Consider the following 24,835-nt stretch of genomic DNA (forward strand, 5'->3'; position numbering starts at 1 on the left):
GCACTCCAGTGTGGGTGACAGAGTGAGACTCCATCTCAAAAAAAAAAAAAAAAAAAAAAGATGCAGGCAAAGTCCACATACTACCTTTAGTTCTTATATCTTCTAACTCTGTCATTTGCCATGAATTTACAGGGAGAAGTGGGTCTTTGTCCATCAGAATGTCTCACATTCTGAATTTGACTAACTGCTGTCTTATAGTGCCTTAACTTGTTCATCTCTAGTTAGCATTTCCTATAGATTGGTAGTTAGATTAGGGACTTGATAGAAATTTGCATTTTCAGGTGACAGTACATCCTCGCCTGCTGCTGTGTACTTCCTGTTGCATCATGTCATGAGGCCCATGGCATTTGGCTGCACTGTTGTTGGGGTGCTGGTGTTGATTGATGGGTCAGGTGGTTTCAGCCTTAGCTCTTCCTATGAGCTTTTCTGTTGTTCCATTGATGATTGCTGCCTAAATTCATTATTCCCTCAGAAACTACAAAATGTTGATTTTGTAATCCTGTCCTTTCTTTTGTATTTATTAGCTGAAATTCCTCAGAGAAGAACTTCCCCTTATCAAATTATTTGGTTATTTTGAGATGCAGTTTATTCAGGAAACACAGGACAGGTGTTTTTGTTCATTTGACAGTTTTTGGAGTAAACGTCATTCAGTTGTGATGAGGCTGAGTAGCATGCATAATTTTTTATGTATTTGTGTTTCAATACTTTCCTGTCATTATTTTTGCTCATTTTGTTCTATCATAAGCCAGGGAGTCCCTTCTAGTCATTTGTTTAGAGAAGATGAATTTGTTGTTTTCCTGCCTTGTAGTAACGAGAGACCCAGGCAAATTTCAGCTTTCTATTAAAACACCAGAATCAGTAGAACAAAGTTGTTTTAGTTTGGGCTGTGGATTAAATGAGTGAAACAAAACATGAGCAAGGCTCCTGTCTTGGCTCCATCTTTACCTTGTGTGTTTTGTTTTCAGGACAGTTTTCCTTGCCAATAGACAAGAGACAGCTGTATGAGTTTGATATCAAAGTTCCACTGTTGGTTCGAGGGCCTGGGATCAAACCAAATCAGACAAGCAAGGTAGGTGCCTGACAAGCTGGTGCTGTGGACAAGTAGGCACTTGCCTGAAAAAATAAGGTGTTTCCTCCTGAGATGAGATTGGTTAGATTCCTCTTCCCACTGGGGCTGAGCAGCAGAAGGGTTTTTAAGTGGAAACAATGATTCCTTTTTTTTTTTTTTCCTTAACTTCCCACTGCTCTCTATGTCTGTATTTTCACCCCACATATACATGTCTCATTAGGATGCATAGCTTTTCTTTGTCTTTTGAGACTAGACCTTTACTTTGTTCTGGAGCAGTGACTCTCAACAGAGGGTGTGCATCAAAATTGCCCTCCGAAACTGAAGAAGAAAAATGGTACGTGCTTGGGCAATATCCAGAAAGAGTGTAATTGACTCACTTGGTCTGGAATAGGGACCCAGCATCTGCCTTTTTTCCTTTTGAAGTTTACAGGTGATTCTGAGAGGCAGCCTGGTTTGGGGTCCACTGCCTTGTAGAGCAGAGCCCCTCAGGCTTTTCTGTGTGTGTGAATCCCCTGGGATCTGATTAAAATGCAGATTCTGCTTCTCCATTTCTGACCAGCTCCCGGGTGATGTCTGCTGCTGGCCTGACCTCGCTTTGAGTATAAGGCTATCAAAAACATGTCTTCTAGGAATTAGTCTTTCCCTGTGCTGGGCTCTACCTTATGAATGCTTTGTTGCTTTCCTGGTTCTCTCTCCTAGAACTGCCATAATATGCCACATTGTTCTGTTGTCATTCCCATTCAGTTTCAGCGTCTTTTTCTAAACGTGGTACCTGACGCTGAGGCACTTTGTTCCTAGCGATCATGAGGACCTTCATCCAAATTAGTGTCCTCCAACACTCAGGAGAAAAGAATTGACAGGCTCCACCAGATATGTCTTCTCTCCTTCCTGATATCACAATTTCAGTTTCAGTCCCAGTTCTGTGAGACCAAAGAAGATGAACAAATACGCACTTTAAGCTAAAATTGCAAAGTGGGTTTTTAAATGGGCCAGACTTTCTGGGTATATTGGGTACTTTAGTTTAATTTTGGAGCTTGATGTTTACTTGTTTAAATGTCTGTTTTTCACATATTTCCTTTTACAACACTCTTGATGGAATTCTGTTAAAATTCTCCTGGAAGGGTAAAATGGCCTTCATAATTACGTTTTGTGTTTTTCTCTGAAGACCCACGTTCCTAAAGCTAGTCACTTTTCCCTACAAATTTCAGTGCCTTCTAAACAGGCTTCCTCTTTCAAAGGAGATAAGCAAGTTTAGAAGACCATTAAATCTTAAAAGTGTTTTCTTGAGGTTGGTGTTTGGAACTGATAGAGGAGACCATGTCAGCAGCCATGTTCTGTTTTTAGGAGCAGGGCTACCTCAGCCCACATGGGAAGGAGGCTGAATGAGATCATAGTGAAATGTGTCGGCCAGCTGCCTGTGGAAAAAACTGTTCTTTTTTTTCTTTAAGTTAACATTGCCATCTAAATGTTAAAAATCAGAAACTTCACCTTCTCTAAGCAATCTAAGTGAAGTCTGGTTCCTGAGAAGGCATTTCAATAATATAGCTAACATTTATTGAGTGTTTAGTATGGGACAGGTGCTATTCTAAATGTATTACTTGATTTAACTTACTCAATCCTCACAGTTGATGAGATAGAGGTACTGTTATCCCTATTTTGCAGATGAGGAAAACTGAAGCAGAGAAATTATTTGCTGAATATCACATAGCCAAAAAGTAGCAGAGCCCTGCATTTGAACTGGGGCAGTCTGGCTCCAAAGTCTGTGTACTTAACCACTACATTATAGCTCAGTCAACAAGTATTAATTATCTTCTTTGCCAGCATGGTACACCAAGGAGCCTTGCATACGGCAAGGAGCAATCAAACAAAATGAGTTTTGTTTTGTTTTGTTTTGTTTTGTTTTGTTTTGTTTTGTTTTGTTTTGTTTGAGATGGAGTCTGGCTCTGTCACCCAGGCTGGAGTGCAGTGGCGCGATCTCAGCTCACTGCAAGCTCCACCTCCTGGGTTCACACCATTGTCCTGCCTTAGCCTCCCTAGTAGCTAGGACTACAGGCACCTGCCACCATGCCCGGCTAATTTTTTGTTTTTGTTTTTGTAGAGATGGGGTTTCACTGTGTTAGCCAGGATGGTCTCGATCTCCTGACCTCGTGATCTGCCTGCCTCGGCCTCCCAAAGTGCTGGGATTACAGGTGTGAGCCACCATGCTTGGTCACAAGATCAGTTCTTAAATCCTTATGTCAGGGAGCACCAGATATTTAAGCTACAGTGGTCAGTGAAAGCCTCTTAGGCATTTGGCATTTGAGCAGACGTGGATGTTGAGAAGGATTTAGCCGTGCAGAGATCTGTGGGAAGAGTGTCCTGAGCAGGACGGTAAATGCGAAGTCCCAGATGTAGGGATAAGCTAGGCTTGTTCAAGAGACAGAAGGTAGCAGTTGTACTGAACTCCTTTTACTTCCTAAGTGGACCTTCTCTGTCACCTCCTGGCCTTTGTACAAGTGACTACTCCTTCCTTCTGGAATGCCCATCTCGCACCCCCTTCAGCTGGCCAAATTAATTGTCCTTTAGGGCTTTGGTTTACGGTTCCCTCTGGGAAGTCGCTTCATACTCCTGCTCCCATATGGGGTAGATGCCCTTCCTATATGTTCCCAGCTGGCCTCACACTTGTCACACCCTATTAAGTTTGTCCTTTTTAGTCTAGGGTGTCCTAGAGAAGAGGAACTATCTAAACTTAAAATATCCAGCCCCTAACATACACTGGGGAACATCCACATCGGTTGAATGGATTTTGCCAAGGTCGCAAAGTAAGTGGCAGATCAGGGACTGAAAATTAAGTCTGTGCATTCTCAGAATTTACACTGCTGCATTGACAGGTGTAATTTGAGAAGCATGAAATGCCCCAGCTTTCCCCTGGCACAAAGAATGTCAGAAACGATGAGTGATGCATCATGTGTTGGCAGCACAGTTGTCTCAGTGCCAGCTGTTCTGTGTGAGTGGCACAGGCTTGTGAGTTGGGCATAATGAGCTGAGCTGTCAGCAGCCTTGACAGCCAATCAATGCACATTTAACCGACTGGTGGACTTAGCTGTGTGGGAGAAATGGGACAAGGTCATATGTGTAGATGTCAAAGATTGGCTATTGACATTTTCTTCTCTGACTAGTTTAGCTTTAGATTTGGTGGTAGAAGTTCTGCAAAAGGAATTCTAAAAAGGAAAAGGTTAGTAGGAAAACTAGAATGACACAGCACCGTCCTAGGGAAATAGAACTGAACTGGGAGTCAGGAAGACGACCTATTGGCTTTGGACAAAATCAGCCTTGGTTTCCCTAGTTTTGTGAAAGTAAGAGGATGTTAAGCCTCCATTATCAGGTGGAACCAGGTGATGCCCCAGCTTCTTCCTTGTCAGGAAAGCTGGAACTGAGGGGCAAGTCCAGCTGAAGCAACCAAGATATGGGATTCTGCACTTCCTCATGCAGTTACAGTGCTTTTCACTAAATGGATTTGGGGTGCTTTCTGGTATGTTTGGAGCCTTTTCTTTGATAACTCTACAGAAATTCAACATCAGGGTTTGGGTGTCTGGAAACCTGATGTGTTCTGAGAGCCCATTGCCATCTTGTTCTTTTCAGTAATTATGCAACAGTGTCATTCTTTCAGAGCAAGAATAAGCAGGTTCAATGCATGATACCCTTTGATTTAAGCCCCAGGAATTATTATTATTTTTTTTTTTTGAGACAGGGTCTTGCTCTGTAACTTAGGCTGGAGTGTGGTGGCACAATCTTGGCTCACTGCATCCTCCGCCTCCCAGGCTCAGGTGATTCTCCTACCTCAGCCTCCTGAGTAGCTGGGACTATAGGTGCATACCACCATGCCCAGCTGATTTTTGTTTTTTGTTTTTTGTTTGTTTGTTTGTTTTTGTAGAGATGGGGTTTCAGCCCAGGCTGGTCTGGAACACCTGGGCTCAAGCAATCAGCCCTCCTCCCCTCATTACAGGCATGAGCCACCACAGCCAGGGTTTTCTAAGGACTTTCATTTGATTAGGATATTTATATACTTAAATCCTAAGAACATTCTCAACCTGAGAAAGTGTGATTTATCAAATAATTTATTTTTTTGGCTGGGCATGTTGGCTCACACCTGTAATCCTAGCACTTTGGGAGGCCAAGGCAGGTGTGGATCACCTGAGGTCAAGAATTCGAAACCAGCCTGGCCAACATGGTGAAACCTCGTCTCTACTATAAATACAAAAATTAGGCCAGGCGCGGTGGCTCACACCTGTAATCCCAGCACTTTGGGAGGCCGAGGCAGGCAGATCACGAGTTCAGGAGATCGAGACCATCCTGGCTAACACGGTGAAACCCCATCTCTACTAAAAAATACAAAAAATTAGCCAGGTGTGGTGGCTGGCGCCTGTAGTCCCAGTTACTTGGGAGGCTGAGGCAGGAGAATGGCTTGAACCCAGGAGGCGGAGCTTGCAGTGAGCCAAGATCGCACCACTGCATTCCAGCCTGGGTGACAGAGCGAGACTCCATCTCAAAAAAAAAAAAAAAAAAAGAGGCTGGGCACGGTGGCTCACGCCTGTAATCCCAGCACTTTGGGGGGGCCAAGTCAGGTGGATCACGAAGTCAGGAAATCGAGACCATCCTGGCTAACACGGTGAAACCCCGTCTCTACTGAAAATACAAAAAAAGTAGCTGGGTGTGGTGGCAGGTGCCTGTAGTCCCAGCTACTGAGGAGGCTGGGGCAGGAGAATGGCATGAACCCGGGAGGCAGAGTTTGCAGTGAGCTGAGATTGTGCCACTGTACTCCAGCCTGGGTGACAGAGTGAGACTCCGTCTCAGAAAAAAAATACAAAAATTAGCCAGTTGTGGTGGCAGGTGCCTGTAATCCCAACTACTTGGGAGGCTGAAGCAGGAGTATTGCTTAAACCCAGGAGGCGGAGATTGCAGTGAGCTGAGATCGCACTATTGCACTCCAGCCTGGGCAACAGAGCAAAAAATCTGTCTCGAAAAATAGATATATTTTTGGTCTTGTCAAAGCTTTTTCTGTTCCAATCCGTAAATGAATTTTTTGTTTGTTTGAGATAGGCGCTCTCTCACCCAGGTTGGAATGTGGTGGCTCAAACATGGCTCACTGCAGCCTTGGCCTCCTGAGCTCAAGTGATCCTCCTGCCTTGGCCTCCCAAAGTGCTGGGATTACCAGCCAGAGCCACTGTGCCCAGCCCTTAAATGAATTTTTAAGTTTATACTAACAAAAGCAATACTCTGAAACTAGTGTTTCTCAGTCATCACATTGATGGGTGAATCCTTCCAAATTCTTGGTTATATAAAAACCAGAGGTAGGTATAATTCTTTTTAACTCTTCATTCATACTTGGTATTTGCTAGAAGTCTCCCATCTCCTGATATAGTATGCTAATTTTGAAACTGTCTGCTTATTCAAATAAAATTCTAGAAGAGGAGACAATTTATCCATTATATTTAGGGGAGTGTGATCATTACAGATTTCTAGGGAGAAAGAGTCGTGGAATGACTTGTGCTTACGGTACTTGTGCTGAATCTTAGTGACTTTGGATTTATACTGGAACTTACCCCTTTCTCTCCAGAGAGCAAAATGCCATTAGAAAGAGCCTCGGCTGGGTTCAGTGGCTCACGCCTGTAATCCCAGCATTTTGGGAGGCCAGGGCAGGCGGATCACTTGAATTCAGAAGTTTGAGACCAGCCCAGGCAACATGGCATCGCTACTAAAAATAAAAAATACAAAATTTAGCTGGGCATCATGGTGTATACCTGTAGTCCCAGTTGCTCTGGATGCTGAGGCAGGAGGATCAGTTGAGTCTGGGAGGTCAAGGCCACAGTGAGCTGTGATTGTGCCACTGCACTCCAGCTTGGGTGACAGAATGAGACCCTGTCTCAAAAAACAACAAAACAAAAAAGAGCTTCCCCCCCACCTCACCAAAAAAAGGAACAAGCCTCCCATTATACAGGTGGTGGCTCTTGCAATTTTTGGTGAGATGACAGTCACCATTTTATATCTCTGGGTTTTTTGATGTTTCCTCTTTTCTTTTAAAACTGCCTTGGACATCATAGTAGTATCTGAGGAACTGGCTTCACCTCATTCATGTTATAGGTATCACTGAAGATCTGTTAGTCACACTTCAGGGTCTGTAGATGGCTTGTTGTCTTGATCTCATTCTGGAGATGGTGTCTCTCTCTGACCCTCCTTTCCTGCTGTGACCTTTTCTATATTGACACTCACACTTGATGACTGTTTTCCAAGCTGCTCAGTTTGCCTGGGGGTCTTGGAACCAGGAAAGTTATCTGTAACAGTGCGTCTTATATCATCCCTGGAGACATCATTTTTTGTGTGTGAGGTTTTTCTCCCACTGAGTAACATATGGATTGCCTTTCTCTGGAAGTGTCTGCCTCTGGGCAGTAATACCTGACAGCTGCAGAGTTAGACTAATTGATTCAGGGCCAGGATATTTATCATTCTGCCCGGTAAGAGCTGTCCTGGCCATCAGGAAACCTGGCCCCTGATAATATTCTGAAGTTTTTTTTTTTTTTTTTTGCCTTTCATATCTATACTTTTGGTTTTGTTTTTAAATTAAAAGTGGCAGGGCTGGGGTGTTTTTGTTTTATCTCCCTGTTTGACCTCTCCTAAGATGATCTAAGTGTTCTCAACAGTTTTGAAGACTGTTATTTCCTGTCGGTAAGTGATGGCTTTTCCAGTTATAAGCTGATCACTTTGCTCCAGTGACTTGTGTTTCATTTCTTCACCGATAAACACTGTGTCCAAGGACTGTGATGAGGAATAAATGAGAATAAATGTCAAATGCCTGGCACAGTAAACTTTAGCTCTCAGTTTTTCTCACTTCCTCTTTGTTTCCCCCAATGGATTGTTTCAGTGGTTGAAGATTTTTCTAGCCTGTGACCAAGTGACTTCTATGCTTACATTCTGTCTAGGCCTGCATTGTCCACTTGTGGCTGTCGAGCACTTGAAATGTGGATAGTCCAAATGGAGATGTATTATTATTGTGAAATACCAGATTTCAAAGACTTGGTTCACAAAAAGTTAAATCTCATTGATTTTTTAAAAAATATTATTTACATGTTGAAATATTAATATTCAGATATTTTTATAGGAGGTTAAAATATATACATTTTTACCTGTTTTTATTAATGTGGTTATTGGACAATTTTTAATTACATATGGGGTCCCGTTTATATTTCTATTAGGCTACTCTGGATTAGGCTCTATAGAGGCGTTGTCTTACAGAAGGAAAATAGTCTAATAACCAAGGAAATAAGTCAAAGTATAAATACAGGACAATGCCTTTAGTTTCTAGAATGTTTAAAAACATCTAAGTTTGTTGCTTTTAAAAAAACTTTTATGCTACATTTTTGGAATAAATTTTCTGCAGCCTTCACAGCCTGTTGCAAACATATTTTGGCAGTGTTGTCCCTTTGAGAAGCTATAAAAAGAGCTAATAATTCTCACTGATGGCAAGCATTCCATTTTTGAGGCCTTCCAAAATGTCTGGAGTTCATTTGAAGTCAAATTTAGTTTAATCTGAATAATCAAGTTGTAAGACACTTTGTATAAAATAATTAGACCAACATTTTCTCATGATTTGCAACAAACTCAAAGCAGTCCCAAAGGAGTTTTCAGAAAACATTTTGATCAATAACAGAATGGGTAGAATAAATATGTAACTTCCCAGGGGGATATACAATTATACAAGCCTTATAAGCCTTTATATTTTGTTTTAAGTTATTAGAGTTATATTCGAATCTGTGAAACAGACCAAAGCATGGGCTGTATAAAAGGTAATAGTAACTGCTGTTGTCTCATGGGTGGGGTGGGGGGAAGAGAACTTTAGTATAGGTAGAAAAGGAAAATGAGACCAGCTGTGTTCTAGATTGTTTTTCCCTCATTCTTATAGATGCTGGTTGCCAACATTGACTTGGGTCCTACTATTTTGGACATTGCTGGCTACGACCTAAATAAGACACAGATGGATGGGATGTCCTTATTGCCCATTTTGGTAAGTATAGCGCCCTCAATCAGGCCTGAGCCAAGACCGCAATAAATTCTGGGTTGTGTAAAGACTTAAACATTTAAATATTAAATAATACTATTAAATTTGGGGGGCAGAAAAGCTTGTGATGGGAAGGAGTTTTCTAAAATAAATTAGACCACATGTGAAATCGAGAGTTGTTTCCTCCCCTCTTTTGCTCTCCTCTAAGAACACCCACCATAAATAAAGAGAGGTGACAGGTTGGGAACACATTTGCAACATGTATAAAAAAGAGTCATTAGTCCAAATACATGAGTTCTTAGCAAAGATTAATATCCCAGTGGGAAAATGGGCAAAAAAAAGTGGCTAATCAACTTGCAGAAGAATTAAAAATGGCTAAAACAAACGCAAAAAGATTACTTCAGTGCTAATCACAGAAATGCTTTAACTGAAGGAGACCTCTCTCTCTGAACTGGCAAAGATTTTTAAAATACCCAAGATTTCAGAAGTCTGAGAATTTGGAAACTACTTCATATACTTTTCATACAAGTGTAATCCGTATAACTTATCAAGAGGTTAGTTTAACAAGACATACCACTTCAGAGTACACATGTCATAAACAGTCATACAAGTTAACTTTTGCCTGTCTGGTGAGTGAAAAGTGGCATTTGGTCTTACTGTGCATCTGTTTGTTTAATAATGAGATGAATTATTTTTTAACAACTTAATTCCCATACCATACAATTCACTCATTTAAAGTGTCGGCTGGATGCGGTGGCTCACGCCTGTAATCCCAGCACTTCGGGAGGCCAAAGGTGGGTGGATCACCTGAGGTCAGGAGTTTAAAACCATCCTGGCCAACATGGTGAACCCCTGTTTCTACTAAAAATAGAAAAAACAAGCTGGGCATGGTGGCAGGCACCTGTAATCCCAGCTACTCGGGAGGCTGAGGCAGAAGAATCACTTGAACCTGGGAGGTGGAGGTTGCAGTGAGCTGAAATTGCGCCATTGCACTCCAGCCTCAGCAACAAGAGTGAAACTCCATCTCAAATAAATAAATCATTTTTTTAAAGTGTCCAATTCAATAGTTGTTGGTATATTCAGAGTGGTACAACCATCATCATAATCTAAGAGCATTTTCAGCACGCTAAACCCCCAGGCACATTAGTCACTCTAATAGGAGAAAACTGAAAATCCAAATATCTAGTAGAGAATTGATTAAATTGTGGTGCAGGGAATTGATTAGATCTGTTGCTCCCATTCCCACCACGAATCTACTTTACGTCTGTATAGATTTGTTTGTTCTGAACTTTTCATGTAAATGAAATTACATAATATGTGGCCTCTTGTAACTGGTTTTTTCACTGAGCATAGTGTTTTCAAGGATCATATCATTGTAACATGTGTCAGTACCTTGTTCTGTTTTAGTGCTGAATAACATTCTGTGTGTGAATATATCACATTTTATTTATCCATTCATCAGATATTTGGGCTGTTTCCACTTTTTGGCTATTAAGAATAATGCAGTTGTAATGGTTTTGTTTGTTTTTGAGATGGGGTCTTGTGCCGTCACCCAGGCTGGAGTGCAGTGTTGCTGATCACAGCTCACTGCAGCCTCAGTCTTCCAGGCTCAGAGGATCCTCCCACCTCAGCCTCCCTAGTAGCTGGGACTGCAGTCACCGGCTACCACGTCTGGCTAATTTTTTTTTTTTTTTAAATAGTAGAAATGAGGTCTCCCTACATTGCCCTGATCTCCGACTCCTGGGCTCAAAAGAACCTCCCTTGTTTTCCAAGAAGATTTTAAGAAAAAAATCCTCCCCCATCAGCCTCCCAAAATGCTGGGATTATGGGTGTGAGCCAACACGTGCTATTATCTGTCTTTGTGATTATTATATTGTAGTAGGTGTGAAGTGCTGTCTCACTGTGGTTTTGATTTGTATTTCCCTGCTGACTGTTGGTGGTTAGCATTTCATCATGTGTTTGTCAGCCATTTATATATCTTCTTTGGAGATGTGCTCATATTTGGATCCTTTGCCCAGTTTTTTTTAATTGTGTTATTGATCAGGGAATCACTTTTCATTTATGCCTTTTTGTGTTTCTTCCCTTGAGAAATGCCTCTGCATTTTTGCCTATCATAGTCTCCTTATTATGACTTGTCTTTTCCATATATTAAGATATGGGAGCCAGGTGCAGTGGCTCACATCTGTAATCCCAGCAGTTTGGGAGGCTAAGGCAGGCTGATCTCTTGAGTCCAGGAGTTCAAGACCAGCCTGGGCAACATGGCAAGACCCAGTCTCTACAGAAAATACAGAAAATTAGCCAGGCATGATGGTGTGCATCTATAGTCCCAACTACTTGGAAGGCTGAGGTAGCAGGATCACTTGAGCCAAGGAGGTGGAAGTTGTAGTGAGCAGAGATCACACCACTGCACTCCAAGAATTGAATGTATATATTGTTTCTTTTAATGTTTAGTGTCCTTTGTATATTTATAAAGATGCTTCTAAACTTTGAAGCCAGAAAGCTATTCTCCTATATTTTCTTCTAAAAGTTTTATAGCTCTGCCTCTTACATCCAAGTCCTTGATGTATCTAAAATTTATTTTCTTCTAAGATAGGAGTCAGGGATTCAGTTTTTTCTTTCTCTATAGATACTCAGTTGTCTTTTTTTGCTCCACGAATCTGTCCATCCCTGTGCCAATATCATTTTGTCTTATAAAGCTGTGTAACTAAATCTCAATTTGCATAGGCATACCTCTCTGCTTATTGTTCTCATGGGGATCCTATCTTCCACATAAACTTTAGAATCAGCTTTTCAGATTATCTGAAAAATGTTGGCTTTTGGTTGGAATTGCATTTAACCTATAGATCAGTTAGAGGAAATTTTACGTCTTTTAACTTTTCATACAAGTCTTAAACTTTGTACCTTATTAAGTTTATTTATTATTTATTTTTTGAGACAGAGTCTAGCTCTGTCGCCCAGGCTGGAGTGCAGTGGCTCACTGCAAGCTCCGCCTCCCTGGTTCACGCCATTCTCCTAGCTCAGCCTCCTGAGTTGCTGGGACTACAGGCGCCTGCCACCAGGCCTGGCTAATTTTTTATATTTTTAGTAGAGTCGGGGTTTCACCGTGTTAGCCAGGATGGTCTCGATCTCCTGACCTTGTGATCCGCCCTCCTCAGCCTCCCAAAGTGCTGGGATTACAGGCATGAGCCACTGCGCCCAGCATTAAGTTTATTTCTAATTAGAAAAAAAAGTGATTCACTCTAGGGGTAAAAATCATTATGCTGTGTATAATTTCTCTGCACAGTTCTTGAAGTGCCACTTAAGGTGTGGTTCTTTTCCTTGTTCATGTTTCGTTTTTGGAGGTTATTCTGATGAAATACTGATGTATTAGAACAGTCATGTGTGGCTATTTAAATTAAAAATGAAATCCACTTCTTCGGTTGCACTAGCTGCACATCATGTGCTCAGTAGCCATCATATTGAATAGCAAAGATCAAGAACGTTTCAGCCAGAAAGTTCTGCTGGACTAGCAGTTGGCAGACTACAACCTGTGGGCCAAATCTAGCGCACCCCTGTTTCTGTAAATAAAGTTATATCAGAATACAGCCACACTCATTCATTTATGTATTGTTGATGACTGCTTCCCTGCTACCTGAGTAGGTGTGACAGAGATTGTATAGCCAGGAGCCTAAGTATTTACTCCGTGGCCTTTTACAAAAAAAGTTTAACAACTCCTACAGACCATGAGTCTCAAACTTGGTCAGACATCAGAATCACTCGGAAACTAAAATGCTAATGCCTGGGCCTCACCCCTAGAGATTCTGATTTAATTGGCATGAGATAGAATCCCTTGGGATTTTTCAAGTTTCCCTGGTGATTTTAATATGCAGCAAAGTTCAGGAACCACTGATCTAGACTTCTCAGGTGCTCTTTTCTCCTCTGGACACTTTGACATTCAAGGATGGGATTTTGAAGTTCACTCAATTCTGACAGTTCACTCAATTCCACCTTCCGGCTTCCATGGCTCAGGTTTGGCAGCATCATGAGGTTTTTTTTTTTTTTTCGAGACAGATTCTCGCTCTTTCACCTAGGCTGGAGTGCAGTGGTGCAGTCTCGGCTCACCACAACCTCTGCCGTCCAGGTTCAAGCAATTTTCCTGCCTCAGCCTCCCAAGTAGCTGGGACCACAGGTGCGTGCCACCATGCCCAGCTAGTTTTTTGGTATTTTTTTAGTAGAGACGGGGTTTCACCATGTTGGCCAGGCTAGTCTCGAACTCCTGACCTCAGGTGATCTGCCCACCTCGGCCTCACGAAGTGCTGGGATTTCAGGCGTGAGCCACCATGCCCAGCCAGCATGAGCTTTTTAAGTCTTCAGTGACTCATGATTTCTGAGATCCTGAGCCACACAGGATTGTTCAAGTTTCATTGTAGAACAAGAAGTTAGGAAATAATTCCTATCTCTAACTCCCCCTTTTCAGGTGGCTGCAGCATTCAAGGCCTTGCACAAGCCGTTACCCATTCCCCACTGTACTCACCCCCATTTAGCATTCTTTAGAGCAGTGATTCTCAAACAGGCATTCCCCAGAATTGCCTGTGGGACTTGCTAAAGCCCAGGTTGCTGTCTACCTATGTTAGGAACTAAGAATTTGCATTTGTGACAAGTTTCCAGGTGATGCTGCTTGTCCTGGGAACCACATTTTAAGAACCACTTTTTTAGAGCAGTGCTGCTCAGATTTTTACTATGCATGGAAATCACCAAGAGTTCTTACTAAAATGCAGGCTTTGACTTATTAGAGCTAGAGTAGGACCTGAGATTCTGCATTTCACCAAGCTCCCAACCAGACTTTGACCATTTTAAGAGCAGCTTCTAACCTGGTCTTCCTGTCTTTCCACTTTTTGGCTGTTAAGAATAATGCAGTTTCTGTCTCTAGATTCTGCCACTAAGCTGACTTTTCTAAATCACTGCCTTGATTGTGTTACCTCCCTGCTCAAAAACCTGCTATGGTTTCCCATCACGTGCTGTTCTTTATAGGACAAGCCTGGGCAGCATGATGTTCAGGGCCTTTTCCTGTGTGGTACCAGCCTGCCTCTCCACCATCACTGTACACTGCTTCCTTGTCTGAAAGCTGGGTTTCAGGAAGCCACACATCTGAGTGGTCTGCGTTCAACCTATATTCATGCTTTTTGAATCTAAAACTTGCTCCTGTTCCTAGATTCTTTCTCCTTTCACCATTTGTGTCTTAAACTTGCTGCTTTCAAATGCTGCCACTTCTTTCCTTCCACACCATGAATGTACATTGAAGAGTGAGTGAATTAATGTACTATACCTTCATTCTGACCATCAAGAGGTGCTTTGAACCTGTTACAGTCTTTAGCACACAAGTCTGTGGAATATTTCTTTATTGTCCTTGTGTCTATTAGGTTATAAGTTCCTTAGTCTGAGCTTAAAACAGTTCTTACGTAGAGCACATGACAGTATTATTTATTCTAGTCTGGACTTTCAGCAACTTGCACTGTGACTTTGATTCTTGCTTAGCTACCTTGTCAGGTTCCATTCCTGACCTGATTGACAGAAGTAGCCTTGGGAAGGAACTATTAAATTTTCAAAGCATTTGACCATCATTTGTAAAGGCCCTTAAGTACCAAACATACTGCTCAGTAGCTTTCATATGTACCTGTTTTAGTCATTCCCTTTAGTTGCTGAATGAACAGTCCAATTACTTTTGACTCCCAAGTCCCCTTTAGCAGTCAATTACTTTGTGATCTTTATCATAGTCTATGTGCATCACAGAAACTCCGCTTGCTCTTCTTTCTAGAGAGGTGCCAGTAACTTGACCTGGCGATCAGACGTCCTGGTGGAATACCAAGGAGAAGGCCGTAACGTCACTGACCCAACATGCCCTTCCCTGAGTCCTGGCGTATCTGTGAGTAATAGCTTGAATCAACTTAGACAGCTTTCTCACTGACAACATGGCAAGGTGCTGGTTTCCATGTGTCAAATATTGAAACCTTTCATCTGAGTCCTGTTCCTTTGTCACTGACTGTGAGTGGTTAGTAGATGGACAAAGGTAAATCCAGTGATCTTGGAAATGATGCTGCTGACCTGTCATCAGAATGTGCACTGTTAATTCTTCCAATTTATGTAGCAAGTGCATGTATCCACCCATGTTCTTATCAATTCCTCTTCCCTGTTTTTCTACCCCTCCCAATAATAGTACCATTTTTTTAAAATTAGGTATGTTAGTGAGGCATGCAGTAGAGAGATGTGGTTCCTGCCTGTAACCATGCCATTATGAGTGCCTCGCATTGGCGGCAGCCAGGCAGGTCACAAAGAGGGAAACAACCATGTTGGCCCCACTTTGGAGAAGGGAAAATAGGCTTCCACTTGGAGTTGATTGATTCTTCTAACACCAAAGTGTTACAGTATAATGAACCAACCAAAAGTGCAATAACAGATCATATGGTAGACAGAAGTTAGATTTAAGTTGTACCTGGTGATAAGAACACTCATAAATAACTTACTTGTACATGATTCCACAAAACTCATTTTAGCCTTCTCCAACTTTTTAGGGTGACATTTCCTAGTAGCTCTTAGAAATGAGTCATTTGGGCCGGGCACTGTGGCTCACACCTGTAATCCTAGCACTTTGGGAGGCCAAGGCGGGTGGATCACCTGAGGTCAGGAGTTCGAGACCAGCCTGGCCAACATGCCGAAACCCCATCTCTACTACAAATACAAAAATTAGCGGGACGTGGTGGTGCATGCCTGTGCTACTCAGGAGGCTGAGGAAGGATAATCGTGTGAACCCAGGAGGTGGAGGTTGCAGTGAGCCGAGATCGCACGACTGCACTCCAGCCTGCACGACAAGAGTGAGACTCCATCTCAAAAAAAAAAAAAAAAAAAAAAAGTCATTTGAGTTGATTTCTTCTCCTTGCCAACCCATACATTTTACAGGTACCCATTGTAAGTAATTATTATCAGGAGTTTAGCAGACAAGGATGGCAACGGTCTACAAATGGAACAGCCCATATACCTTGATCAAGTTAGCCAAAGGAACAAAACCTCACATCTATTTTTGAGTCACTCGCTTCCCCATGGAAGGTTTTCTAATTGCTGTCATATTGCACGTCCGGCATGAGTCAAGCTGATTGCCCTTCTAGGCAACTAAGTATTTGTTACTATGGAAGAACTGTCTTCATTTAACTTTTGAAATATCCCTACAGCAATGTTTCCCAGACTGTGTATGTGAAGATGCTTATAACAATACCTATGCCTGTGTGAGGACAATGTCAGCGTTGTGGAATTTGCAGTATTGCGAATTTGATGACCAGGAGGTAAGAGGGACTTCTGCCTACACTTCCCCCACTCCTTTCTTGCTGGTGGTTTGTTAGCTGGACTTGGTGGCATAAGAGCAATTCCAAGGCTGCTCCCTAGGGAAGAGGTTGTGTTTCTTATCTGTGCTTCACTTTAGGTTTCCTTCAGTTGTAAGGCCATGTCTCACTTCTCTAACTGTAATCTTTCTGAATTGAGTTCTCTCCATTCCCACCACCACCCAGATATACACTTTAAATGCACAATTCATGTTTTCAGAATGATAAATGCTTTGTCTGTTAGCTTCCCTGGTAGTTTGGGTGGAGCGTTTTCTAGAAAGCTTACCAGCACCTGGTATATTCGGAAATTCCTGTTCCCACCACAGCATAATCCAATGCTGCTCTAATAGATTAGAGTGGGGGTCAGAGGCCCAGGAGTCCATCCATGGAAGAAGGTGGTTTTTGGCCAACACAGGTTGGTATACCGATTATCTGAAGGATCCCATGGACTCTAGTCCCTTGTGTTTTCTTACTGTTATCAGCATATGCTCACCTGCCCCATCTGGCAACCCTCATCTGACCATCTGGAACAGATGCCCATCTGTGTTTCTCAGAAATGGACTCATTCTCCACTCCATTTGCAGCTGATAAGCACTTTGGACAACAAGCAAGAGAGCTTTCCTCAAACTCAGTTCCTGTTCCCCACTCCCCTGTAATGTTTATCAGTTTGATAACTACTTTATAAGTGATAGTGTGAGTGAGGGCAGCTACCTGAAGCCATTATAGGCAAAATTACCCACCATCTTTCTAGCCTAACATTTGACTCCAATTTGGAGAACAGCATACAGATTATAGAGGGAAAAGTACTGCATTAGACCTGTCTTATTTTAGAAATAATAATTAGTATTGTGTCCTTCCCCAATATATCCACAGTTTTTATAATAGGAAAACTTAACATTTGTATAACACAGGCAAGAGTACTTTCATATCCATTCTCATTTGAACTTCACAGTTCTAGGGCAAAAATCACCTTTAAATGTTCGCTGTCACTTTAGTAACTTTATTGCCAAGTCTTGTTTCTGAGACCTTGCCATTGGAGGCTCCTGCTTTCTGTTCTAATTACAGAAGATAATGTATTTCTTCCACATACCCCCTCTTGCCTCTGCCTGAAGGCACAGGGTATGCAGGGGCCCCTTTTTAGCATGTGGCTGGAGACCCGAAGCAACTGAACCCCCAGAACAGATGCTCGCTCGTCTCAAGGAAGCAGTGAGCTCTTTGAGGATCTTGAGACCAGATTGAGAGTCTCCAGGGCCTTGATTTTTTTTTATTTACCTCCTCCCTTCCCATTTAGGAATAAGTCACGTTAAGAGTATTTCTTCACGGCTAACTTTTGCTCTTTTCTTTCCTCCATTCTTTCGTGTCCTCTAGGTGTTTGTAGAAGTCTATAATCTGACTGCAGACCCAGACCAGATCACTAACATTGCTAAAAGCATAGACCCAGAGCTTTTAGGAAAGATGAACTATCGGTTAATGATGTTACAGTCCTGTTCTGGGCCAACCTGTCGCACTCCAGGGGTTTTTGACCCTGGGTAAGTTTCCTTTCCGTTCATTTACTTGGCCAAGTTTTTTCGAGTAGCCATGCTGTTCTTGAAGGCAAAGGGAGCCCTTTTTGCTGTGAGATGATGATTCTTCTGCTTTAGAGGGAATACTGTGTTCTTAGTGCATCAGCCCGTTGTGCTGGGAAAATCAAGCTTTTGAAACTTTTGTTCTCCACTGCCAGTTGGTACTTTAGCCAGAGGTACAGCCCTGCTCCCCACCAAACATGGGGCTCTTCTTATTTTCCTGCTGTGATTATTGTCATGGTACCACTTGTTTGCATTGGTGACACTTGGGGCTTCTTTTAAGTAAGCTGCTGCCGTGCTCCCTAGAGCTTCCAAGAGTATATCCCTTCGTTTCCTTTCTCAGAAACCCCTACTACAGAAACTTGAATGTTTGCTGGTGAATTTAATATATTAAACACACAATGAAAATAGAAGGTGTAAACTCAGATGTTGAAATATGTAAGCCCACTGCACGATATGAAGGTATGAAGGATGTTTAGCTACCACCTGCTAAGTCAGATTTGTTCCCCACATGGTCCTTCTTAGTAACTTTTCAGCAGTAACAGTGGGTGTCAGTACACCATGCATTTGAGCTGCTGGTGGCAGGAAGCTTGTCATTTATCTTTTGCTTGAAGATCATGAAGTTTAAAAATCAAACTTCCACTGGGAAAGGAATATTTTAGTTCTTACCTTCAGACTGTAGGAGAGGGAAGAATGATGTCCTAAGTTGATGGAAAGTTATCACTTAATTTTTTAGCCATCTTTGTATTAAATTTTATCTTTAGTCCAAATTAGAGACAAATGAATGTGAATGAGTAGAAAAACTCAGTGATAGACTGTTCATTGTTTGCTTTTAAATAATGTATATAGTGCCAAAGTGGCATGGACACCAGTAAATTAAAGCCAGGTAACAATATAAAAAGATAATATTTATTATTTTATATCACTTAAATGAAATAACTTTTTATATGGATAATCCCATTAGTACAATAAGAATGGTCAAGAATTTTGACCATTGGTCTTTCCTTTGGTCTTTCCTCCAAGTTAGTGAAATAGATCCTAGCTTGGTACCAGTTACCTGAAATAGGAAGTCCAGTCCCTAAAATAAAAGCACAAGACTTCCAGTTTACATGTACTGACTTTGCAATTTCCAACAGTTACTTAGCTCGAAACCAAATTAAGTTAGATGTCGATAGCAGTTAATGTTTTTTAACCATATACTCTCTGGCTGACTCTGGGAACTTAAAGCCAGCATCTGATTAAATCTTAAATGGAGGGTCAAGGGACTGGACCTCTTGGATTATGATGTGTGGCCAAACAGTCCCTGACCACACCACTGCTAGGACATGGACCTGCCAGGCTGGCATCTGGTTGGCCAGTGCAAGGTAGATGGAGCCAGCTGTCTGTTTCTTCTGAACGTCTGGCTCTAAGTGTTAGAATTCATAGAATTTCCACACAGCCCTTAGAGCCCAAACGGGTAAATTTCAAATGAGGAAACTGAGCTTGCAGTTGTGATTTGCCCAAGGGTCACCCTGTAAGGAAGTGAATACATTATTTCCTAAGCAAATTTTGTTTGGTTTTTAACTGCAACAAATTGTCTTCCTCACATTTTAGAAGCTTATAACTAAAGTTCTAGATGCTGGCTTTGCTGATGTTAGCCTGAACTACTTAAACTTAACCTGATTTTCTGTTTTAAATTCCTTAGCCATGATTATTACTTTCCTATCAAACATTTGGGCCCGTTGAGTCCTCCAAAATGGGGTCATCAGACCAGATCCTGTGAGCCCGATCTAGCCCCACCTGCTGGAACACAGCCTCACACATTGCTTTACCTGGTTTTGGCTGCTTGTGTGCTTCAGCAGCAAAGGAGAATGGTTGGGACAGAGACTGTATGGCTCCCATACCCTAAAATATTTATTATCTGGCCCTTTACAAAAAATATTGGTCAATTGCAGTTCTAAAATGCAGTAGTCCCCCCTTATCCACAGAGGATCTATTCCAGAACCCACAGTGGATGCGTGAAGCCCCAAGGATAGTGCCAGTCCCAGTTGTCATCAGTCGGAAGATGTTTCCGTTCATGTCTTCTACCCACAAATTTTATGCCGTTTCCATCTTAACTAAGCTTTTGTCATGCAGTGTGGCCCTAACTTTTGCAGTTTAAGGTGTGGCAGCAAAACTAGAATTCGTTTTTCCTTCTTCATAATTTCACAGATAGAAGATTCATTCCTGGCCGGGCACGGTGGCTCACGTTTGTAATCCCAGCACTTCGGGAGACCAAGGTGGACAGATCACATGAGCCCAGGAGTTCTAGACCAGCCTGGGCAACATGGTGAAACTCTGTCTCTACAAAAAAAAAAAAAAAAAATTAGCCAGGTGTGGTGGCACACGCCAGTGTTCCCAGCTACTCTGGAGGCTAAGACAGGAGAATCACTTGAGCCCGAGAGGTGGAGGTTGCAGTGAGCTGAGATTGTGCCACTGCACTCCAGCCTGGGCGACAGACTGACTGTGTCCCCCTGCCAGCCCCCCACCAGAAATGACTCATGCTTATGGTCTTAGCAGTCTTGCTGTACGATTTTTTCTTTCCTTATTAAGTCAAGAGCGTTCACTTTTTCACTTAAAGGAAGCACTTTATGGCTTCTCTGTGGCATTTCTGAATTGGCAGCACCACTACTCTTGTGGTTTGGAGCCATTATTAAATAAAATAAGGGTGACTTGAACACAAGCACTGTAATAATGTAACAGTTGATCCACCCCTACTCCCTCAAAAGAAAAAAAATCTCAAATCTTGCTGCCTTCTGACACCTTTCAAGATTAACCTACTTGTTTTTCTCCTCTTGACTTGCACTGTGTAACTTTGTGTGTGCTGACTGGTGATGGAAATGTTTGGAACTGTTGAGGGCTCATGTTTTGTACCATAGACTTTCTCACTAGAGTCCCTTCTGGTGATTTGTTTCTTTTACACCCCTTCCTGCTATCCTTTCCACTGAATAATATTCTGAGTGAGAAGCTAGTGAGAGCTAATGTTACATTTGGTTTTTCATCCCCAGATACAGGTTTGACCCCCGTCTCATGTTCAGCAATCGCGGCAGTGTCAGGACTCGAAGATTTTCCAAACATCTTCTGTAGCGACCTCACACAGCCTCTGCAGATGGATCCCTGCACGCCTCTTTCTGATGAAGTGATTGTAGTAGGTGTCTGTAGCTAGTCTTCAAGACCACACCTGGAAGAGTTTCTGGGCTGGCTTTAAGTCCTGTTTGAAAAAGCAACCCAGTCAGCTGACTTCCTCGTGCAATGTGTTAAACTGTGAACTCTGCCCATGTGTCAGGAGTGGCTGTCTCTGGTCTCTTCCTTCAGCTGACAAGGACACTCCTGAGGTCTTTGTTCTCACTGTATTCTTTTTCTCCTGGGGCCACAGTTCTTGATTATTCCTCATGTGGTTAGAGTCTGAATTTGTAAACCCATTCAGATAAGTGGCAGTACTTTAGGGGACACACACACACACACACACACACACACACCTTTTGATATATAAGCTTGACCTAAAATCAGAGGACCTGTGTAGCATTTCAGATTGAGCACTTCACTATCAAAAATACTAACATCACATGGCTTGAAGAGTAACCATCAGAGCTGAATCATCTGAGTAAGAACAAGTACCACTGTTGATTGATAAGTAGAGATACATTTTTTTATGATGTTCATCAAAGTGTGGTAAGGTTGCAAATTCAAAACACGTCACCCAAGCTCTGTTCATGTTTTTGTGAATTCTAGGCTGGTGCTGCACTGAAATAGAGCAGTAAGCTTGTGATAAAGGCCAATTCCAGGTAGCTCTTGAAGGTGATAGTCATCTACTTTCCAGTGGCTGCCAACCACAGCGAGTGCCAGTTAACAGTGGAAAGATTGAGGCAAGGTCCCTTCTCTTGAGACTCCCCTCTGAGATCTGAAAAATGAAGTGGCTTAGGAACATCAGCAGTGAAGAACTGCCAAGAGTTGGTGAAGTTTGTCTCTTCTGAGGGCCTTCTGAAGACAGGGCTCTTGAACAGACAAGTGGAAGGGCTGTACCGGGGATAAAGGAAGGAAGTGCCTGTCCAGCAGGGAGCTTGAATTTCAGTTCCATGCATGAAGTCGTTGGCTCGATCTGCATTTTTCTGTCATTCTCTTCATTTAAGACGGAAAATTTTCTTACAGTTGATGCAAAGTATCAACTACTTTACCCTACCTTCTTCCCTTTTAGATGGGTTCTTCCTGAGTTTTGGAGTCTTGTATCATTATCAGTATTCCCCTGTCAAAATCAAATCTATTCAGGTTTCTTCACTGTTGAGAACACCTAAATGTTTTTATTTTTGAGAAGGGGGGACAGAGTCTCACTATGTCACCCAGGCTGGAGTGCAATGGCATGATCTCATCTCACTGCAACCTTTGCCTCCTGGGTTCAAGCGATTCTCCTGCCTCAGCCTCCTGAGTAGCTGGGATTATAGGCACGCACCACCATGCCCAGCTAATTTTTTGTATTTTTAGTAGAGACGGAGTTTCACCATCTTGGCCAGGCTGGTCGTGAACTCCTGACCTTGTGATCCACCCACCTCGGCCTCCCATAGTACTGGGATTACAGGCATGAGCCACCATGCTTGGCCAAGAACACCTAAATTTTTGTGTTTCTTGGCTCAAAAACCAGTTCCGTTTCTAATGTTGTCCTCACAAGAAGGCTAATTGGTGGTGAGACAGCAGGGGAGGAGGAAGAGCTGTGGTTTGTAACTTGTTCAACTCAGGCAATAAGTGATTTTAGCTTTATTTAAAGTCTTCTGTCCAGCTTTAAGCACTTTGTAAGACATGGCTGAAAGTAGCTTTTCTATCAGAATTGCAGATAGTCTTGTTGGGCTAACAGTCATTGGATTTATTCCTTTACCTCACATGATCCCAGCAACTGTGGTGGTATCTAGAGGTGAAACAGGCAAGTGAAATGGACACCTCTGCTGTGAATGTCTTAGAGAAGGAAATTCAAAAAATGTTGTAACTGAAAGCATTGTTGAATATGGGTATCGGCTTTCTTTTTCACTTTGATTCTTAACATTATCAGTCAACTTCCACATTAATGAAAGTTGACCATAGTTATTTCCAAATAAAAAGAAACCAACTCTTACCAGGTCTTGGACTGTGATGTCATATTATTCAGTTTTATGCTGGTTCCTGAGCAGAACTCATAAGAGTGACATAGTCAGCTGCTGACGGCACCTCAGCCACGCCGCTCTTACTCAGTTCAGTGGGTGTGCTTGCGTGGTAGGATGTGGTGCGGCCCTCTCTACGCTCTTCTATTTTTGGTATATTTCCTATCTAACCTTCAAATAGCTTCCAATTCTTTTTTTCTTGGACTGGCTTCATTCTGAATTTGTGCTAAAATAATCTTTCATAAAGAGACCTCAGTTTATAGCGTAACAGACTACACAATGCACTGATGTTTTCATAATGTTTAAGGGACCCACTGCAAGAAGCTTGCTGCCTCCTTTTCATTGTATTCATTTAGATTTTGATTTTCCACGTTAAGAAGGTGAGGTCCATGTTGGTGCCCTTCAGAGTAGAGAACCATGTAAACATTAGGAATGAACAGAGGCCTTAGGAATGAATAGAGAGTTTGCCTTATACAATTTCCTGTTACAAAGCTCTCCCTGTCATGCAAAGTAGGGAACACCTTTTGAGCATCTTTGAATTTGACAAATGGTGCTGTTGCAAACACTTTGTTTTTTTGAGATGAAGTCTCGCTGTTGTCACCCGGGCTGGAGTGCAGTGGCGTGATCTCAGTTCACTGCAACTTCCACCTCCTGGGTTCCAGCAATTCTCCTGCCTCAGCTTCCCAAGTAGCTGAGATTACAAGCGCCTGCCACCCCGCCTGGCTGATTTTTTAATTTTAGTAAAGAAGGGGTTTCACCATGTTGGCCAGGCTGATTGAACTCCTGACCTCAGGTGATCCACCTTTCTTGGCCTCCCAAAGTGCTGGGATTACAGGTGTGAGCCACCGTACCCGGCCTGCAAACACATTTTAATTGACAACACTAGGGCTCTTGTACAAAATAGTAATGATAGCCATGGAAGTTTTACCTTATTCTATGAGAAGTGTTCTTAAACTTATTAAGTGTCTAAACTAAGGTTTAGTGCTTTTTTAAAGGAAAGTTGTCCCAGGATTCATACTAAAGAAAGCAAAAGTTAATTCAACTGATCCACCAGTGGAATTAGATGGGTAGAGTTGGGTTCTTGAGTTTTATCACCACTTAGTTCCCACTGAATTTTGTAACTTCCTGTGTTTGCATCCTCTGTTCCTATTCTGCCCTTGCTCTGTGTCATCTCAGTCATTTGACTTAGAAAGTGCCCTTCAAAAGGACCCTGTTCACTGCTGCACTTTTCAATGAATTAAAATTTATTTCTGTTCTAGTGGGAATGTGTCCTTTGTTTTAGTTCACAAGTAGTAATTTTGACAAGATGCTTTCTTCTGATGCAGTTTGTTTTAATCACTCACCTAGTACTGGAAATGGGCTTTCTAGTCAGATCCTATAGTCTCTACCTGTATAGCTCTTACATACGTGGCCCCTACTGATAACCCCTGAATGAAGCACCATATATAAAATATTTCCTGATAAATCTTTATGTATTTACAGCTTTGGAGAAAAAGTGTTATCTTGGCTGGCTTTCAGACAGACTAAGCTCGCCTTCAAAGGTGTTTTGCAATGTGATCCATTGCTCTAGATGAGAAATGACTTCTTATGGGGTCAACAAACTTCTTAAAGGGATAGACGGCCAGTATTTTAGGCTGCCAGGCCATGTGTTCACTGTCACAGCTATTTACTTCTGCTGT

General features: G+C 42.2%; 1 protein-coding gene across 1 annotated transcript in view; it reads left to right on the top strand.

The window, feature by feature from the left end:
- The window catches only part of GNS (glucosamine (N-acetyl)-6-sulfatase), a 45,166-nt gene extending 20,745 nt beyond the window's left edge, over positions 1-24,421 (top strand). The window contains exons 9-14 of the mRNA XM_003252718.4: positions 966-1,069; positions 9,006-9,107; positions 14,896-15,003; positions 16,304-16,414; positions 17,819-17,979; positions 21,039-24,421. Coding sequence (XP_003252766.1) covers positions 966-1,069; positions 9,006-9,107; positions 14,896-15,003; positions 16,304-16,414; positions 17,819-17,979; positions 21,039-21,117 — 665 coding nt within the window. The 3' untranslated portion in view covers positions 21,118-24,421. The remainder of the gene's footprint in view (positions 1-965; positions 1,070-9,005; positions 9,108-14,895; positions 15,004-16,303; positions 16,415-17,818; positions 17,980-21,038) is intronic.
- Positions 24,422-24,835: the final 414 nt, after the last annotated feature.

The sequence above is a fragment of the Nomascus leucogenys genome, chromosome 11, assembly GCF_006542625.1.
Source record: "Nomascus leucogenys isolate Asia chromosome 11, Asia_NLE_v1, whole genome shotgun sequence".
Classification (NCBI taxonomy): domain Eukaryota; kingdom Metazoa; phylum Chordata; class Mammalia; order Primates; family Hylobatidae; genus Nomascus; species Nomascus leucogenys.